The following is a 20,903-nucleotide window of genomic DNA, read 5'->3' as shown; positions in this document are numbered from 1 at the left end:
CCTATGCCACTCTCAACACTCATAATCATATTGTCCCTTCTTCCCCTTTTTAAAAAACCAAATTACTTTTTATTGACTGTTTGCTGTTTGATGCATATTTCCATCTGGTACTTTTGTGTTTATATTCCTACTATATACATATTGACCTGTATTGAACTGCTTCATTCATTAAGCTTTAATGGTTAAAAAAAGCAATGTATAAATCATATATATGATCTATAAATCAATATAACTGTATGTCAATGAAAGAATACCCATCTTTAGACTCAAATTTAGCCTTACCAAACAAGTTTCTGTGGCAAAGCCATGGTTTCTTCCCTAATCTGTTTCTTCCTCCTACGTTCCCACTAACATTCCAGCTATAGCCCTAGCAGGAGTTAACGATGACAATCAGACAAAACATTACCTTGTGCATCTGGTATTTGAGATGCTTTTCTATTTCATTACCCAATAAACTTTTCAAACAACAATCTTTCAGTCTTTGGCATCTGGAGCAGTTATCTCCTTGTCAGAGCTGGCTCTGCAGTAGCAAATTAATGGATTATAATGCTACATGAATTTTCGCTTAGCAAGAAATCTGTAAGGACTGTGGATGAGTTGGGTTGGGTGCTCTGTCAAGAGAACAAAAGATCAGGGATGCTCTAATGTTAGGGCTGTGTCCTGGCTGGGGCTATAATCACCGCAAATGAACTAGAATAGAATGTCACTCCAGATACTTACCTATGGGAACACTCAGAATATTTCTTTTTCTTTGCACTTTAGCATAAAGTCACAGACCTACCCCCTTATCCCTGCTGTGTTCTTTTACTGTCATGAAAGTACAACATTGCATATCTATAAGGAACTTAGAGCCCTCAGAGACCACAGCCCCAAGTGGCCTTCAATTTTCTTTTCTTTTTTTTTTTTTTTTTTTCTGAGACAGAGCCTCGCTCTGTAGCCCAGGCTGGAGTGCAGCGGCGCCATCTGGGCTCACTGCAAGCTCCGCCCCCCAGGTTCACGCCATTCTCCTGCCTCAGCCTCCCGAGTAGCTGGGACTACAGGCGTCCACCACCACACTCGGCTAATTTTTTTTTGTATTTTTAGTAGAGATGGGGTTTCACCGTGTTAGCCAGGATTTGTCTCCATCTCCTGACGTCATGATCCGCCTGCCTCGGCATCCCAAAGTGCTGGGATTACAGGTGTGAGCCACCACACCTGGCCAATTTGTTATTCTAATTTGAATCACTGAGAAAAAAGAAAGGACTGCTTCCTCTCCCCACCATCCACCACAAAGTACTTGACCAAATCCACTTGCTCTGCTCCAAGAGAGGAGGTGACTTTAAGGTGCAAGGGAGAGGGAAATTCTATTTGGTCTTACTTTTATTAGTCTTGCCACTGACTCTCAATGTCTCTGAAAAGAGCCAGAATACCTGAGTCAACAACTTGTCCACCACCGAGTTGCACCATCTGCTTGTTACGGTACATTCCTGGAACCCCTCTGTGTCTGACAAACAGCTAACACAAGAATCGCTTCTCCCTGACACTGCTTTTTTTATTGGTGACCTATTGGTCAACAACATGGACCAACATTGTTTGTTAAACCTCAACAATAACCTCATGATCTTCGATCCCACTTTTTATGTCAACCTCATAAGCCTGCCTCAGCACCCTGCAAATCAGCAGTAACTACTATAGAAGGCAGTGGTGGAAAACAGCACAAACACTATCTGAAAATGATTAACACACAGACATTAAAGACACGCAAACTCGTAACGGAAAGATGCCCTGCAGAGCACTGTGGTCATTTCGGCACATTTGATTGAAAAATGGTTAGAGGCCGGGCGCGGTGGTTCACACCTGTAATCCCAGCAATTTGGAAGGCCGAGGCAGGCAGATCACGAGGTTAGGAGTTTGAAAAATGGCTGTAGACAGATAATCTTAACAGATTTAATTTAAACGGAGATGACTCAAGTATTGCAAACAAAAATTTTCTGCATGCAGCAGCACCACTCAATTTAGATTGAACCGCCCTATGATTACTTAATTAGGACAGTGTTTGCTGAAACACTGCCATAGATACACATGTCAAAGGAATTTGCCACAGATTGTCAAACCTCCATAACATAATGGTACAAATCCAGATGAATGATCACTCAGTAAGTGGCCCCTAGCTCCTTTAATGAAAACTGCCTTTATTGCCAAATATAATAAGCTCCAGCCCTCCAAAAAATAGTAGAGGTCGCCTGGCTAGTCACCCCAGAGGGTCACAGGACCCCATATTAATTTTTGGAGAGGATGTTAAATTAAGAACAAAGAAACATGGAAACAGAGCAGAAAAATAATAACAGCTGATATTTACAGGTAATTAGTATGTGCTGGGCTTTGTCCTAAGCAATATATCCCCACTATCATATTTAATCCTCACAGCAATCCCATGAATCAGATGCTATCCCCATTTTGCAAGTGAGGACACTTAGACATTATTTAGTTTGCTTTACAGATAAAGACCACAGTGGTTAAGCAAGACTTTCCCATAATCAAATAGCCCAACCCTTGCAGAGGGAGGACCAAACCAGGTCTCTTGACCCAGGTCCAGTGCTCCAAACCCTTGTGAACATGAACTCCATTTTACAAGATGCTTTGGGTTCAGAAGAGATATAAAACCATTCCATGAAGGGTACACTTCTTCCTTTCCAAAGTCACAGTCCACAAGGTAAGGGAGTCAACCAGCATCATCTGGCCAGGAAGAAGGGGCGACACAGCTGGTCTTTTTCTCATGCTGTCTCTTAAACAAGCAAGGGCGCTGGGAAAGGGTATTCAGACACCTGAGCTTGGACTGAGGAACTGGACATCACTTGTATACAGATTCCATGGCATACTGAGAAGAGCAAACTAACAGGAAGCTTCTTGCGAAGTAATGAAATAAAAATCTCATCATAACAGAAACCAGAGATACAAGTAAGAGTAGAAAGTTCAAAGAGGATGGTGAATTGGAAAGATACCAAACCAAAAACAGAGATGACCTCTGAGGATGCGTCTGGGTCAAGGGGGCAAGAGAGGTTCATTTTAGTTTTATCTGTACTTTATAAAATTTTCCCAGTGAGAATGGCATCATGTATTTGTGTTTAATTTGCTATTAAAATGAAGTAAATATTTTAGAAAGGAGAAGAAGTAAATAAAAGGTGGGAACAGCACCTACCCATATATAAGCTATTAGGTAGTTTTACATCTGGTACCTGTAGCCCCACAGTGGGTCAGTGGAAAGCTGGAGTCACCACCCCTTTCCATAACAGTCGCAGAGACCAGGGCTGTCTCCTTTGCCCTGCACCTTGTGGCCAGAGGTCTGCCTTTGGGATGTGCTCAAGAGGGCCGACAGAATCTAGAGGCAACAATAATGTAGTGTACACTGAAAAATTTGTTAAGAGGATTGATCTCATATTAAGTGTTCTTATTACAATTTTTTTAAAGAACATGATAAAACACCAGCAGCTCTGTAATGGCACTAATCAAATAGTAATTTCTGTTTCAGAAGTTGGTCATTTATTTTGCCAGTCTTTTCTTAGTTCAAATTAGATGAAGTTTAATACACTGTAAAATTCAATGGATTCCTGTCCTTTTCAATAAATATGGCATGTGTGAAAATATGTAAAAATAACTAGAACCTTTAAAATGTTAAGTAATCTATTTTTGTGTGTTTCTTATGTAAGTTATGGCCCAAGAGTTTAAACACAGGAATAGCAAACCTTTATTAAGCTGTGGCCCTTAATAAAGGCCACATATTACATTTGGCTGTAAGAGCAGCCACATTAATTGCTACATTAATTTTCTTCTATTAACTGTAATTGAGAGGAAAGCAAATCTTCCCCAATGAGTATTGTAATTTGTGACTTAATTTTCAATAAAGCTACACTGAGACCACAGGGTAGAAAAAATTTTCTTCCTTCTCTTCCCATGTAATATGCTCTTTTTACATAGAACATTATAAGATTTCATTTTTTAATTTGGATTTGCATCATTTACCAGATCATGCTTAGGTTTGTGTCTTCTGTGTATGTATGCATATAAGTATATATGCATTCATTCAGCAAGCCACCCAGCCAGCATAAGACTCAGAAAATACTTTATATCCGGAGATGCACATTATTCCTTAAAGGAGAATGAAGCCATTTTCTTTATTTTTCCCTTGCTGTAATCATCACTTCTCTTTATATTCTGTCTTTGCATTCTGCATCTACTATTGTATTATTCACATATTACAGCTCCTGGATTTCTCATTTTTCAAATGTTTTCACTTGTTTCTTTTTATTTTGTCTATGTTATAAGATATAACCTCCCATTGAAGCCTTCAAAACATTAATAATTATTTTTTATTAAAGTAGATTTACATACATTAAAATCACCAGATTGCTTTAAAAAGAGAGAAAGAGAGATCCCAGGGGCCTCTTGTGTACATTGGGGTTAGTCACTTTCTATTGTCTGAGTCTGTCCAGGTACCACTAAGATAGCCAGAAGAATCCATGAATTCCTTACTAATCCACCTACATAGTTCCATTGAATTGACTCAATTCTAGATAAGTTTAAAATAAGGTGGGGCAGAGGGGAAGAAATAAAGGAAAGAGGCCTATTTATTGGCTGCCACAGACAGAATTGGTACCAACAACCAGCCCCACGTTCTCCCCTCTTAGTTCCAGCACAGGACACTCTTTCTAAGGTTCTAGCAGGCTCCCCACTGCATGGATGTGGCTAGAGATACAAATCTGTCTTGGACCACAATTTGACCTCCCTAGACCCCAACCAAGGTTCACGGCTGGGGGAACTCCAAGAGGTCAGTTTGACTCCCAGAGTGTCAACTAAACAATATGCCAGCATCAGCAGGCTCTCCCAGAGACCCAACCTCCATTCTTTTTGGTGTTCTTTCTCTCTCCTCTTCTACCCAGTGCCCCACCCAGCTCACATTCACACTATTGTCAGACAAGTTATCTTCTCTTTACCAAATCCTATCCCTCAAGTCTACACGTCAAAGCTCATGCTTTAGTTGTTACTGGCTTATTTATCCCTAAGATCTACTCTAAGAAATAACGATCTAATTGGCCAGACGCAGTGGCTCATGCCTGTAATCCCAGCACTTTGGGAGGCTGAGGTGGGCATATCACAAGGTCAGGAGATTGAGACCATCAGTGAAACCTCATCTCTACTAAAAATATAAAAACTTAGCCAGGCATGGTGGCACATGCCTGTAGTCCTAGCTACTCGGGAGGCTGAGGCAGGAGAATCACTTGACTCTGGGAAGCGGAGATTATAGTGAGCCCACTATACTCCCGCCTGGGTGACAGAGCAAGACCCCATCTCAAAAAAAGAAGGAGGGAAGGAAGGAAGGAAGGAAGGAAGGAAGGAAGGAAGGAAGGAAGGAAGGAAGGAAGGAAGGAAGGAAGGAAGGAAGGAAGGAAGGAAATAAGGATCTAATTATTATTGGCCCAATTGGCTTACATTGCTTAGACTTACAAAGTTAATTAAGGCTTGCGTTTGAAACATTTTGTGGCCACTAATTTATCTTATTTATTCAAAGCAGTGTCTTCTAAAAATATATCATCTCAAGTGCACCACTTTAATGCATTCAATAAAGTCCTCATTTTATCTTTCCTCATGGAAAGATATCATAGAAATTCTTATTGTATGAGTATCTACATACAACAGGTAAATTTCTGTTTGGATTGTGGGTGAGGCTGGGAAGAGAGGAAGATCTGGTGGAAAACATGTTCATGATTTTGTACTTTAAACAACTGTCTGTTTCCACCTGTAATGGTCAAGAATCCAGTTATTAATTGTTTGGTAATTCAGATCACAACAGCATATAAATGCACAGAGAGCCAAACATTCACTGTGGTGTGGATCACATGAAGGATAATCTTTATAACTGGCTTCCAGACACTAGCAAAGATAGTGGTATACAGCAGAAAGATCTAAAGTCATAAATCTGGGCTCATATGGAACTTTGACACTATCTAATCATGTGACATTGAACAAATCACTAAACTATTTTGAATACCAGCTTCTTCACCTACAAAATGAGAATAATAATACCTATTTCAGAGTATATTGTGAGAATCCCATGAGACAGCATTTATTATAAATGTGAAAGTATATAAAATTATTAGTGTTATAAGAATCATCATTAACACAACATGCGAAAAACCATAGTTCTAGTAATTTGTTTCAGTGCAATTACATTGAATCTGAAAGACTTGTACCTTCAGGAATCTTCTACTGCATGTGGGCGTACCCAAGTGAATGTGGATGGGAGAATCAAGATTTTTCTATTCCACACCACTTTTTCTTAATTGCCTGCTTTAAAACTTCCTACTTTTGTTTGAAATAAGCCTACAGGCTCCCTTGAAAATAAATCTGCATCTACCAGGTCCAGTGGCTCATGCCTGTAATCCCAGCACTTTGGGAGGCTGAAACAGAAGGATCACTTAAACCCAGGAGTTCACGACCAGCCTTGGCAACCTGGCAAGATCCCTTCTCCACACACACAAAAAAGTGTTTCATTGCCCAGATGTGGTCATTGCCCAGGTGTGGTGGTGTGAGCCTTGAGTCCCAGCTACTCAGGAGGCTGAGGTGGGAGGATTACTTGAGCCTAGGATTTCAAGGCTCCAGTGAGCCATGACTGTGCCACTGCACTCCAGCCTGGCTGTCAATCAATCAATAATAAATAAATAAACCCACATCCCCCAAATTAGCAATAAAGTAAGAGTCCCCACATGAGGTGAGGTGGCTAGAACTATAGCACTAACTCAAGTCTCCCAAAATTCACCATCCTGACACTGGACCCTCAGCTTCTCCCTTTAGTCCTTTGATGTGGGCATTGAGTTATCTCTTAGTTCCCCCCTGGAAGCTTTTCTAGAGGAACAGGGATAACAGAAGGAAAACACACCTAGTGAATAACATGGACTAGAAAATCTAGATTATAAGGTATGAATAGTTTCCAGAATCTATAGCCCCAGAGCCATCTTTGGAGGATTCCAGGGAAAGAGAACATGCTCAGATAATTCCTGCCTGTAAACACCCACCCGCTCAGATTTTCTCCTTCTTTTTGTCTTATGTTCACCTGTTCTGAGAGAACTCAAATTAACCAACTCACCATTCACTTATGGCTTACATTTTCTGTGGCAACACAAATCTCCCGGTCCTGGATGGTAAAACCATCTGGATTGGGTACCAACTGCACCACCTCAGAAGGAGCAGCAGCCTCTCCAGTTTGTCACAAAGCCATTATCTCTCTCTTACTCTATGAGGCTGAGGCCAAGTGTCAGCTGCCTTTCATCACCATATGTGTGTGCTGTTTTACCCACAGCAAAGAGGAAAATGAGATAGAATGTGTCCAACAAAATTAGGAAAACAAAAGATAGACCAAGAAAAGCCTTGCATTTTAAGAACAAAAGCATATTTCTTTGACAAAGCAGACAGTATGATAAAGCATATCTGTGTTGAAAGAATATAGTGTGTAGCCATTTTAATCCTTTACATTACCTGCCTGGCCTTGTAAAGCAAAAATGAAGTTTGCCAACATTTTTGGAAAGTTCTATGAGCACAGGGGTTGTGTCTATTTCCTTCCCAGTTGTCACTAGAGCCTATAAAATGTGTACCTAGGAAGTGTTCAATAAATATTTGTGGCGGCTATGGTTGCCGTTAACTGCTCCAATATATTTCTGTCAGTTTCCCATTTCATCTCCCATAGGTTGTCATCTGGGAAAATTTGAGGTGTTTTCAGCATAGGCTCTAACCATGGATCCCCATTCCTATTAAATGTAAATTCCTGAAAGGCAGGAATCTTACATGATTGGTTCACTGCTATCTCTAGTCCTGGCACATAAAAGATAATCTATAAATATTTGTTGAAGGGCTGGATAATCACAGCTTTGCCACTGATTAGCCATAGAACTTTGGGACAGATCCTTAAATGTTGTACCATGGTCTTCTCTGGGAAATGAGAGTACCATCTTACTCATACAGTGGTATAGGGATAAAATGACAATGTGTGTGAAGTTCTGAAGTATGGTAGGTGCTCAACAGTTTAGAAAGAGGTGATAGGAATTTGGGTGTTGCTTACTTTCCAACTCCTGGCTCATTGGTGAGGTTGCCACTGGCCTTGCTGGCTGTTTGTCTAACTGTTGAAGATAACATCAGAATCTTTCACCATTGGACAAATGCTGTAAAGGGAGGATGCTGATGTCCTATAGGCTCTTCCAAGGTTTTAAGTTGCTCATCAGTAACCCCTCAGTGGGAAGTCTGGACTAATTAATTGAATCTTCTTTCCTTCCTCTCTCAGTAGGCAAGAGATTATGTGTTTTAACTGCTTCCTGAGCAAAATCTGTCATCGATTAAAAAGGAAATAAATACAGTAGTTTCCAATGTTTTGACCAGGGCCAGGGAATTCCTGAAGCATCTTTTCCTCAGATCCATTTGCTTTTCCAGTGTTCTTATTGAAAACTTTTAAAATGAAGGTACCCTTTAATGAAACGTAGCCTACATTTAGTACTAATAATAAAGCAGCAAATACTTATTACAGGCCTGGCACTGTTCCAAGCATTCAAGACACTTGACATGTACTAACTCATTTAACCCTTACCCATCCTATGAAGGAGGCACTGTTAGGTGCCGTATTTTACAGATAAGGAAGCTCATCAAAGAGATTTTTAACCAGCTAAACATGATGGAACTGGGATTGAAACCTAGACAAACTACTCCATTATAAAGTAGAAAGGGATTCTGGCAAATTTTGTATATTGCCTAACTATGAATTGACCAACAAATGTAATACTCCTAGGAAACCCCTGAAATTAATAAGTCAGTATTCTATGAGCACCTACTGTGTGTACCAGTAAGATCACAGGGGCTAAGAATACAACAGTGAGCATAAATAGATAGTGTCTATTCTTCAAAGAACTTACATTGTGCTGCGGGGGGAGAACGAAAATAAACATGTAAACAAATAAGATTATCTCAGATATTAATAAATGCAATGAAAAAGTCACAGTAGGGTAATTACGATAGAAGGGACTGGAGAAAGGGTGCTGTATTAAGCTAGGGTGGTCACAGAGGCCTCTTTAAAAGGGCAAATATCTGAATTAAGACCTAAATTACAACAATGAAGCATCCATCCTGGAAGAGTGTTCCAGACAAAGGGGAGCTAACTTGGTATGCACAAGCAATGGGGAGTCTGCAGCAAGATGAACAAAGCTGAAGGTAGAAGGAGATATTTAAAAAGTAAGCAAGGGAATCAAATCACTCAGGCCTTGGTAAAGTTAGGCATTTTGATTTATTCTTATTTATATAAAAAGCAATTGAAGAATTGTAAGCAGGGAAGTGTTTCCTAATTTATTTTTTTAAACATCCTCTTGCAATCATGAGGAAAATAAACTGAAGGGAAGCAAGAGTTGAGACAGGAGAGGAGTGAGAAGATTATTGTGATACTAAAGGTTTTTGAACTAGGGTGATGGTAAGATGTGGTCAGATTCAGGGTATATCTGGAAGGTACAGTGGACAGAGCTTTTCTGAAGATATAGTGGAGTGGCTGTAGCACCTAATTTGGAATAATTGTTGGTGCCATTTAACAAACTAGAAAAAGCTTGTGAGGAAGAAGTTTCAGGACAGAAAATGGAGGGAGCAAGAGTTCTGTTTATTTATGATAAAATTGAGGTTGTACCTACTAGACACTCAAGTAAAAACGTTGAGTAGGCAGTTGGTATCTAATCATCTAGCATTGGCAGGGAGATTAGTATTGAACCCATGTTTATCTACTTCCTTAGCCCATTGTCTTTCCCCTACATATTATTGCTGCATATGTTGTACTGAAAAACAGAATGAAAAACAACAACATCTCAATTCTTGAACGAAGAAGTTGCACCAAGAAAAGTTATATTCAATGCCATAAAAGTTTTTTGTGTGTTTTATCTTAGTTTGGTTTGATTTGGTCTTTTGTTTGTTCATGTTTGATTTGTAATTAATTAGGTTTCTTTCCCTAAAGGGCTTTTAAAAGTGGATCAAGGCTTCCACTCCTGGGAAGATGGAGTAGATATATTTTCCCTATTTTTTCTTCTAACTACAACTAAAAACTCTGGACATTAATATAAAATAAATACAAGAAGACTACGAAAGATGGAGAGTAGAAGTCTGACTAGACTCTCAAGACCTGAGGAACAGTGGTGAATTCCCTGGGTTTCCTTTTTGCCTTGTATATCCTAGGCTTTGAATTGAAGAATCCAGCAACCCAGAAATACTAATTGGGCATACACAAAAAAAGTCTCCCCAAAACCTGCTCTCTCTAGCCAAAGGACAGGGAAAGGGAAAATTTAGCAAGGCTGAAAACTTTTAGCCATAACTGCTTTATTCCATCCAATCACCAAAGAAAATATGATGGTTCTTCCCCCACCTATGAAAGACCAAGTAAGGAGCCTAAACTTCCACCCCACTGAGGCTGTAGCAAGGAACCCCAATATCTCTGCAATGGCGGTGTCAGAGGAGTCCAAGAAGGGAGCCAGAACTTTTATCCTCACTCTGATGAGGCTCCCCTCTGATGATATCAGTGGAAACATTATGGGAAGCCTGGACTTCCACTCCTACCAGAAGTAACAAAGCACCCCTATGTGTCCCCCAAGAATGCTATCAGAGGAGGCCTGGTGGAAAGTCAGGAATTTCACCATTGTCCATCAGTACTCAAGCTATCCCCATCACAGTATCAGTGGAGGCCACATGGGGAGCTGGAAGTCCCACCCTTGCCCAGCATTAATGAGGAACTTTCCCCTACCCTGGGTGTCAATGGAGGCTGAACGGACAACCTGGACTTCTACCTTCACCTGGCAATAACAGACAAGTCCACAATCATATTAGATAATAGAAACACCCTTATCTCAGCAAGTGATAGAATAATTAGAACAAAGAACTAGAAGAAATAAAAAATATTATCAATTAACCAGCTCTAATCATCACTGATAGAACATTCTACCCAACAAAAGCAGAAAAACATATTCTTTTCAGGTACTCAGAGAGCATGAAGAACACAGAGGTAGAAATGAAACACTCACTCCAGGTGGGCCTTGAGAGAGCAAAGGGTGGCAAGGTCTCCTGACAAGCTTCAACAAGAGCCATTGCTCTATATATTGCATATATGATCTATATACAAAGCTAAATCATATCCTGGGACATAAAACAAACCTCAACAAATTTAAAAGAACTGAAGTCATACAGAGTGCTCTCTCTGACTACAATGGAATCAAACTAGAAATCAACAACTAGAAAATCTCCAAATATTTGAAAATGAAACAAAACACTTTTAAAATAATCCATGGGCCAGAGGAAGTCTCAAGGGAAATTTAAAAATACATTAAACTGAATTAAATTGAAATATAACATGTCAAAATGTGTGGGACACTGTAAAAGCAGTGCTGAGTGGGAAAATCATAGCACCAAATGCATACACTAGAAAAGAGGAAAAGTCTCTGTCAATTACTTAAGCTCCTATCTCAAGAACCTAGAAAAAGAGGTACAAAATAAGCCTAAGCAAGCAGATGGACCTAATAAAGATAAAAGCAAAAATCAATGACATTGTAAATAGAAAAACAATAGAGATAAATCAATGAAACAAAGAGGTAGTTCTTTGAAAAAAAATTAATAAAATTTACAAACTCCTAGAAAGACTGAGAAAAAAAGAGAGAAAACCAAATTGCCAATACCAGGAATATAACAAAGTACATCACTACAGACACTGCAGACATCAAAAGAATAACAGAATACAAGGAACAACCCTATATATAAGTTTGACAACATACACAAAATGCACCACTTCTCCTTTAAAAACAAAATACTGCAACTCATCCAATACAAAATAGATACTCTCTTAGTCTTCTAACTATTAAAAAAAAAAAAAAGTGAATCTGTAATTTAAAATCCACCAAAAAGAAATCTCCAGACTCAGATTGTTCCACTAGAGAATCCTACCAAACATCAATTTTATATAGCCTCAAAAAATTAAAGAGAAAGGATGACTCCCAAATTCATTTTATGAAGCTAGTATTACCCTGATGCCAAACCAGACAGTTCTAAAAAAGAAAACTATATAATATACCTCATGAATATGGTTGTAAACATCCTTAACAAAATATTAGCAAATAGAAGTCAGCAATATATTAAAAGTATACATCATAAGCAAGTGGATCTTATTTCAGAGAAACAAGTCTGATTCAAATTTTTTATTTTATTTTATTTTATTTTATTTTTGAGATGGAGTCTCGCTCTGTCACCCAGGCTGGAGTGCAGTGGCATGATCTCGGCTCACTGCAGGCTCCGCCTCCCAGGTTCATCCCATTCTCCTGCCTCAACCTCCTGAGTAGCTGGGACTACAGGCACCCACCACCACACCCGGCTAATTTTTTGTATTTTTAGTAGAGTCGGGGTTTCACCGTGTTAGCCAGGATGGTCTCTATCTCCTGACCTCATGATCCGCCCACCTCGGCCTCCCAAAGTGCTGGGATTACAGGCTGAGCCACTGCGCCCAGCCTGATTCAATATTTTAAAATCAATCAATGTAATTCACCATATCAGCAGGTTAAAGAAGAAAAATCATATGATCATATCAGTTGATGTGGAAAAAGCATTTAACAAAGTTCAAGTCTCATTCATGATTTATAAAAAACTCTTAGAAAAAAAATAGAGAAAAACCCTAAACTTGATAAAGAACATCTACAAAAAACCTACAACTAACATTATACATAATTGTGAAAGACTAAATGCTTTCCCCTAAGACTGGGAACAAGGCAAGAATGTCCACTGTCATCATTCATACTCAACCTAAGTGCTAAATGTTGTAGCTAACATTACAAGGTGAGAAAAGGACATAAAAATCATACGGATCAGAAAGGAACATATAAAACTCTCCCTATTTTTGGATGACATGATTGTCTACATAAAAAATCCCAAGGAGTCTACCAAAAACTTCTAGAACTAATAAATGAGTTCAGCAAGGTTTCATGGTACACAATGAACACACAAAAATGATTTATACCTCTATATTCTAGCATTGACTATGTGGACACCAAAATTTAAAACACAATATCATTTAAAATCACTGAGAAAAATAAGAGTTAAGTGTAAACCTAACAAAACATGTACAAGACTTGGTATGTTGAAAGTTGAAAAAACGATAAAAAAAAATCAAAGGAGCAGGGTGCAGTGGTTCACCTGTAATTCCAGCACTTTGGGAGGCCAAGGCAGTCTGATCACTTGAGCTCAGGAGTTCAAAACTAGCCTGGGCAACATGGTAAAACTACGTGCTTCGACAAAATAATACAAAAATTATCCAGGTGTGGTAATGTGCACCTGTGGTCCCAGCTACTCAAAGGCTGAGGTGGGAGGATGGCTTGAACCTGGGAGACAGAGGCTGCAGTGAGCCCAGATCATGCTACTGCACTCCAGCCTGGAGACAGAACAGATTCTGTTACAAAAGTGAAAAGAAAACAGAAAGGAAAAAGGAAAGGAAAGGGAAAAGAAATCAAAGATCTAAATAAATGAAGAGTATGTTCATGGCTTGGAAGACTCAACACAGTAAAGATGTCAAATTGATATACAGGTTTAATGCAATTCCTGTCAAAATCCCAGCAGGATGTTTTGTAGATATATTCAAGTTTATTCTAAAATTTATATAGAAAGGTAAAAAAAAAACTTTTTCAGAAAAAAGGAATAAAGTGAGAGAAATCAGCCTACCAGATTTCAAGACTTATTATATATAGCTACAATAATTAAGACTCTTGGTATTGGCAGAGGGATAGACACATAGATCAATGGAACAGAAAAGAGAAGCCAGAAATAGACTCACATAAATATGCCCAGCTGATTTTAGCAAAAGTACAAAAGCAATTCAATGGAAGAAAGAGAATGTGTTCAACAAATAGTGCTGCAGCAACTGGACATCCACAGGCAAAAAGTGAAACTCAAGCCAGTTCTCATACATCATATTTTAAAGAACTCAAAATGAATCATAGACTTAAATATAAAATATAACTATAATAGGCTGGGCGTGGTGGTTCATGCCTGTAATCCCAGCACTTTGGGAGGCCGAAGTGGGTGGATCACGAGGTCAGGAGTTTGAGACCAGCCTGGTCAACATAGTGAAACCCCATCTCTATTAAAAATAAAAATAAAAAATTAGCCAGGCATGACGGCGAGTGCCTGTAATCTCAGCTACTTGGGAGGCTGAGGCAAGAAGAATCACTTGAACCTGGAAGGTAGAGGCTGGGTTGCAGTGGGCCGAGATCGCGTCACTGCGCTCCAGCCTGGGCAAAAGAGAAAGACTCAGTCAAGAGAAGAGAAGAGAAGAGAAGAGAAAAGAGAAGAGAAGAGAAGAGAAGAGAAGAGAAGCGAAGCGTACCATAGGATAAAATCTTCATGAACTAGGGCCAGGCAAAAAGTTCTTAAATCTGATACCAAAAGCAAAATCCACAAAAAGAAAAATTTATAAACTGGACTTCATCAAAATTAAAATTGTTCACATGGTGAAAGATCCTGCTAAAAGGAGGAAAAGACAAGCTATGGAATGAAAGTAAATACTTGTCAACAACATATCCAACAAAAAACTAGTATCTAAAATATATAAAGAACTGTTAAAACTAAAAAATAATCACACACACACGCACAAACCCCAACAACAAAAAATTCAATTAGCAAATAATCAAAAGACATTTTACCAAAGGGAATATACAGATGTCAAATAAGCAAATAAAAATATGGCCAACATCACTGGCCATTAAAGAAATACAAATTAAAACCACAATGAGATATCACTACATACATTTCAGAATGACTAAAATAAAAAATAATGGCAATCATATGTTGGCAAGGATGTAGAAAAACTGAATCATTCATTTATTGCTGGTGGGAAAATGGGATAGCCGTTCTAGAAAAACAGTATGGCAGTTTCTTAAAAAACTAAACATGCAACTACCATATAACCCAACAATTGCATTTATCCCGAAGAAAAGTAAGATTTTTGTTCACAGAGTTTTTTATGCAAATACGTACAGTAGCTTTATTCCTAATAGCAAAAAAAAAAAAGGAAAAAAAAAAAAAAAAAAAAAAAAAAGGAAACAACCCAGATGTCCTTCAAAGGTAAATGGATAAACTGTGATATATCCATACCATTGAATATTACTTAGCAATACAAAGAAAAAAGCTAATGGTATGCACAAGTTGGATGCATCTTGAAGGAATTTCACTGAGTGAAAACAGCCAATCTCAAAGGTTACATACTGTGATTGTTAATTTTATGTGTCAACTTGACTGAACCATAGTGTCCAGATATTTGGTCAAACATTATTCTGGATGTTTCTGTAAAGATGTTTTTAGATGATATTTACATTTAAGTTGGTGAATTTTGAGTAAATCAGATTATCCTCTATAATGTAAGTGGGCCTCATCCAATCCATTGAAAGCCTAATAGAATAAAAGGATGACATCCCTGAGCAAGAAGGAATTTTCTAGCAAACTGCCTCTGGACTTTGTGTGCAACATCTGCTCTTCCCGGTTTTCCAGCAGACTGCCTTCAGACTCAAATGCAAGTCTTTCTTGAGTCGCCAGCCTACCAGCCTCTCCCATCAGATTGTGAACTCACCAAGCCTCCATAACTATGTAAGCAATTCCTTAAAATAAGTCTCTCCTTAAATACACACATTATATTGCTTCTATTTCTCTGGAGAACTTGAATACATATACTATATGATTCTATTTCTATAATATTCTTGAAATGACAGAATTATAGACATGTAATTGATTGGTGATTGCCAAGATTTAAGAATGAGTAAGGGTAAGAGGGAATTAGGTGGGGCTATAAATGGGCAACATGAGGTATCCTCGTGGTGATAGGAATGTTCTGTAACTTCACTATTGTACCATAGTCTTGTAAGATGTTACCATTGGAGAAAATTGGGTAAAGGATACATGGGCTCTCTGTGTTATTTCTTAGAACTGCTGATTTTTTTTTTTAAGACAGGGTCTTACTCTATTGCCTAGGCTGGAGTGCAGTGGCACAATCACAGCTCACTGTAACCTCAAAATCCTGGGCCTAAGTGATCCTCTCACCTCAGCCTCCCAAGTAGCTGGGACTACAGGCATGCACCACCATGCCTGGATAATTTGTTTTAATTATTTTTTTAAAGAGACAGGGTCTCACTGTGTTTCCCCAGGTTGGTCTTGAACTCCTGGCCTCAAGCAATCCTCTCACCTTGGCCTCCCAAACTGCTGGGATTATAGGCACTGGGATTAAAGGCATGAGCCAATATGCCTGGCAAAAAGTTTAAGTTTTTAAAGTAAAACAAAATATATCTGTTTTGACTATTTTATATGGCCTTCTCTGAAGTCTGGAAGATAAACTTGGATTGCTACTCAGATGATTAAACAATTCTGCACCCATAGTATTAAATAGCATCATCACAGTCATCCCAGTTTATCAAGTAAGAAAACTATCTATTGGCTGGGAGCGGTGGCTCACGCCTGTAATCCTAGCACTTTGGGAGGCCAAGGCAGGTGGATTGCCTGAGCTCACGAGTTCAAGACCAGCCTGGGCAACACAGTGAAACTCCGTCTCTACTAAAATACAAAAAAATTAGCTGGGCATGGCAGCATGCACCTGTAATCCCAGCTACTTGGGAGGCTGAGGCAGGAGAATTGCTAGAACCTGGGAGGCAGAGGTTGCAGTGAGCCCAGATCGCGCCACTGCACTCCAACCTGGGTGACAAAGCGAGACTGAATCTCTTAAGAAAGAAAGAAAGAAAGAAAGAAAAAAAAAACGACCTATCACCCCGAGTTCTCTCCATCCTCTCCCAAAAGCAATTATCAGCAAGTCCTATCTACTTTACACACCGAAATATATTTTGAATGTGGACTTCACTTTCTCTGCTACCACTATTAGCCTTGGTGGTCAATAGCAAGCATGAATTGTTCCAATTGTACCTCTCCTCTTCCACAAATGCTCCCATCCAATCCACTTCTCACTCAATGGCATGAGTAATCTTAAGACATATATTGGGTCATATGGGATCACTCCCATTCTTAGTTATCTCTGGTGACTTCCCATTGCCCTTCACCTGAAGCCCAACTTATTCCTATAGCCTACAAGGTCTTGAGGTCTCAACCAAAAAGGCACCTCTACAGAGAATATTTTTCTGAACATCTTTTCTAAAATGGGTGCCCCCTGTTCCCTTCCCCAGAACTCTTTAGTTTCTTTCATACAATGTAAGCCCCACAAGCGCAGAGACTCTACTCTGTTTTGTTCACTGTTATAACTGGTGCTTAGCAAAATGTTCAGCAAATACCACATTCACTGAATGTTAAATCAATAAATGTCCAAATCCCAGCCTGAAATACCCCTTCCCCCAACACAAGAAAGCACGTGACAACAGTTTTGGACTTAATTTATTAAATAAGTACTTGTTGAGTGTCTACTATGTACCAGGCACTATCTTAGGCACTGGGGATAACAACAAGGTCTCCACATTCGTGGAATTTAGCTTTGGCAGGAAAGTGGCAAACAATAATAGACAAGCAAATAATAAAATTTCAAGCATAAGCATTAAGAAGAAAATAAAGCAGAGTAACAGGCCCAAGGATGAGTTAGAGAAGGTAAGTGGTATCTATCTTAAGAAGCCTGGTTAGGGAATCCTCACTAAGCCATCATCTGAATGAAGAGAAGGAGCCAGCTACATACAAATCTAGGGAGAAGCGCTATAGGCAGAGGCTCATTGAGTACAAAGGTGCTGAGCCATGGAACGTATTAGACAAGTCTGAGGCCAGTGTGGCTGGGCCCATGGAAGGGGAGAAGGTCACAGAGCCACGCAGGGCCTATGTCAAGTCAACCTCTTGGGCTGTGGTGAGAAACATGGATTTCTTGCTGAGGGTGACTGGGAAGCCTTATGGAGACTTTTAAGCAGGAGTGTATTATGATCTAACTTTTAAAATTAGCTACTGTGTCAAGAAGGTACTGCAGGGTAAGATGGGAGCAGGGAAGCCAGGTAGGAGGCTGTGCGAACATACGTGGAAGAGATGCAGACCACAGAGATATCTACGGAGAGAGTGTGGAGAGGGCCAGAAGAGGATGTAAAGAGTTTGCCCTCTTTTTTGGCAAGCTACAATGGGGACAAATTTGGATCAAAAATCTTAAAATACACTGACTGTCCTTCAGGGACTGGGACCTTCCGATATTCTCGTGTACTCCTGGCTTGGCCAAGTTTGACCTCATTTAATTTGTTCCCAGGAGGTGCCTTTGCACTTAACCACACCTGACCCAACTGGAGAGGAATGCAGCATGCTGGAATAGCTGGTTTTCCTCGCCACTCTCCCCTCCTCATTTATAGAAGAAGAAAAAAACAGAACTATTCTCATTGTACTGAAGGATAACAATGAAAATAAGGGGAGGGGGAGGGGGGCCTCTGTTCAGTCCTGTCACCACCTAGAACTTTTGGCATCCAATAAGATTACATTAATCTGCGAAGTAATCCGAATGGGAACTAGGGGGTTTAAAGGTATGAAGCCTACAGCTGGTTTTGCCCCGCCCAGTGGAAATCTCCGGGTGATTGCGGGCACTCGTGCACGTTATTGAATAGCGCCCACTCCAATGGCAAAGTGCAAAAAGCCTGACTTCACCACAGCCAGGAGCGCAACGACGCCAGTGAGGGGACCTGCAGCTCCTCGGTGGGCGCCAAGACACGCTCTCCTGAAAGTCTGGAATCGCGTATCACTTCTCCGCAGGCAAAAGCAATCAGTGCAATCAATGTAACTGAATCGTACCCCTTCCCCGCACGGAGATAAAAGTTTTAGCACATCCCAGATGGTGCAGAGATTACTCATTCATTTCTGAGAAAGAGCAGAACCACAGAGGCCTTGGCTGAACCTGAGGAAACTGATCAGAGTGCCCCCAAAGGCTCGCTAGTGAATGGCGGGTCGCGCTCCCAATGGGAGAAAAGAATGGTTTCCTGCCGCCGCGCTCCGCGCCGGCTGAGGCTGAGCACAAGAGTAAAGCCTCACTGGCCGCCCGCGCACTCAAGGTAAATTTCGTTTCTGAAAAGGCAGGTCCAAAAGACAAAGGTTGGTAAACCGCAGCAGGTATCATTTACAACGCGGCACAGAGACGCTTTCCTGCAGAATGTCATGTCACTGGCAAATGCCATGGAACCGCTCCTGACTGTGGACCGCTCTGGCAACTGGGCGTGCCCATCACCAGCCAAAACTGATGCGGAAAGTCAGTGTGGCTACCTGGGCGCTTTAAAGTCTGACTTCAAAGCTGCTCCCCAAAGCTTGGCACTATGACACTCAGCACCTCATGTTATGACTAAACGAGTTAATCCATGTCAAGTGCTGAGAGCAGCACCTGGCACCCGGCAAGACCTCAGTAAAGATTAACCATCGTTACTATTAATATTTGCTCATGCTTTTCCACTAAGAAATTATTGTATTGTGTCTGCATTACATATGTCTCATCTTATATGTTATAAACACCTAGCAAGAGGAGGCTGTGACTTATTTATCTCAGTCATCTCAGAGCATGGAACTGTGCAGGGCTCAGTAAAAGTGTGTGGTTTGAATTGAATTCTCTTCTCAAACCAAACATTTCAGGTGTGTCACCTTGCAGAGGTGACAGAAATGAAAACAGCGTGGCAAAATAAAAAGGTGAAATCTGAATCTCCTCTAATCCTTCATTTTCTCACCCTGTTTCTTCACAAAAACCCTCATTTTGTTGCTGCTTGTTATATTTTTGTTCTGCTGGTGACTGGCTCCATTTGAGCCTCAGTGGAATCTGTGGCCCTAGTTGCCATGCACACTTAAAGCGCAATAAATTTGATATCTCCTGAACCCCCACGCAGTTTGGATATCATAAGGGATACTTAGAAAGGCCCAAGATCAAGCCATATGAGCAGATTTATTTGAGAACTCTGCGTTAAAGCCTCCAGCAAGTGCTTCTTGACATACATGAAGCAATAACAGTAATAACAATAACAACCGCCATTTGCTAAGTACTTATTGTAAGTTAAGACTATGCCAAACACTTTCACATATTATCTCATTTAATCCACTCAACAAAACAAAATGTGTGTTATTTCTCTTCTGTCAGGCAAAAATTAAAAACTAATCAGAGAAAAGTCACAGCGAGCCACTTGCTTAAGGTTATACTCCCCAGTAAAATGTTGAGATTCAAACCCAAGTCTATAACTATCCAAAGCTCATCCAGGTAACCATTCAAGTCAACAATGGTCTCGGGCCACACAGCCCAGCTCTAAACAGAAACACCACAGCACTAATTCTCTGTGGAGCAGAGTGCAGTGTGTCTCCCATGCTCCACAACACAGCACGGCAGCTCAACATATCTCCTCTTCTACAAAAGCCTCCAAAGATTTCTCTTTTCACCGGCTCCCAATTACTGCCACATAACACATGCCTTGAAATGTGATTGCCTCTGGTTTGTAACTCATGCCTAAGGGACCTGCTCCCATTTTCTTTCCTAGTGGAACAAAGGCATTGAAGCCACAGGTTGCTAAAGCAAAGCACTTATTGATTAGATTTCCATCAATATTCAGCTGCTGCTGAGAAGATTAGACTTGGACTCTTAGGTCTGGGTAGCCCAACTCCTCCCTCTCCTTGCTCCTCCTCCTGCAATGCATAACTAGGCCTAGGCAGAACTGCGAATAAACAGGCAGGAGTTAGTCAGGTGCATGTGCCACACTCACACAAGACCTGGAATTGACAGGAAGACTCCCAACTAGTACAATGACAGAAGATAAGGTAAAGCAGCATTCTATTCATTTCAATTCTGGTTTTCAGGAGATAGGGGAATATATTCAAGTCATATAGAGGATTTGGGGGAGGTAGGGTATAGCTACTACAGA

General features: G+C 40.2%; 1 protein-coding gene and 1 long non-coding RNA gene across 3 annotated transcripts in view; one reads left to right on the top strand and one right to left on the bottom strand.

The window, feature by feature from the left end:
- The window catches only part of LOC126948365 (uncharacterized), a 72,248-nt gene that overhangs the window by 38,041 nt on the left and 13,304 nt on the right, over positions 1-20,903 (bottom strand). Inside the window, exons 1-2 of one of the 2 annotated variants that reach the window (XR_007723417.1) lie at positions 7,121-7,438; positions 3,216-3,358 (exon numbers count right to left, since the gene is read on the bottom strand). This is a non-coding gene — a long non-coding RNA (uncharacterized LOC126948365). Of the gene's footprint in view, positions 1-3,215; positions 3,359-7,120; positions 7,439-20,903 lie in introns of those variants that run through there. The other variant, XR_007723416.1, reaches the window with a different exon arrangement.
- The window catches only part of SLC2A2 (solute carrier family 2 member 2), a 32,564-nt gene continuing 32,348 nt past the window's right edge, over positions 20,688-20,903 (top strand). The window contains exon 1 of the mRNA XM_050780065.1: positions 20,688-20,799. Coding sequence (XP_050636022.1) covers positions 20,785-20,799 — 15 coding nt within the window. The 5' untranslated portion in view covers positions 20,688-20,784. The remainder of the gene's footprint in view (positions 20,800-20,903) is intronic.

The sequence above is a fragment of the Macaca thibetana genome, chromosome 2 (genome assembly GCF_024542745.1).
Source record: "Macaca thibetana thibetana isolate TM-01 chromosome 2, ASM2454274v1, whole genome shotgun sequence".
In the NCBI taxonomy this organism is placed as follows: domain Eukaryota; kingdom Metazoa; phylum Chordata; class Mammalia; order Primates; family Cercopithecidae; genus Macaca; species Macaca thibetana.
Note: the sequence above shows the minus strand (reverse complement) of the source record. Positions and strands in the feature narration are given on the sequence as shown.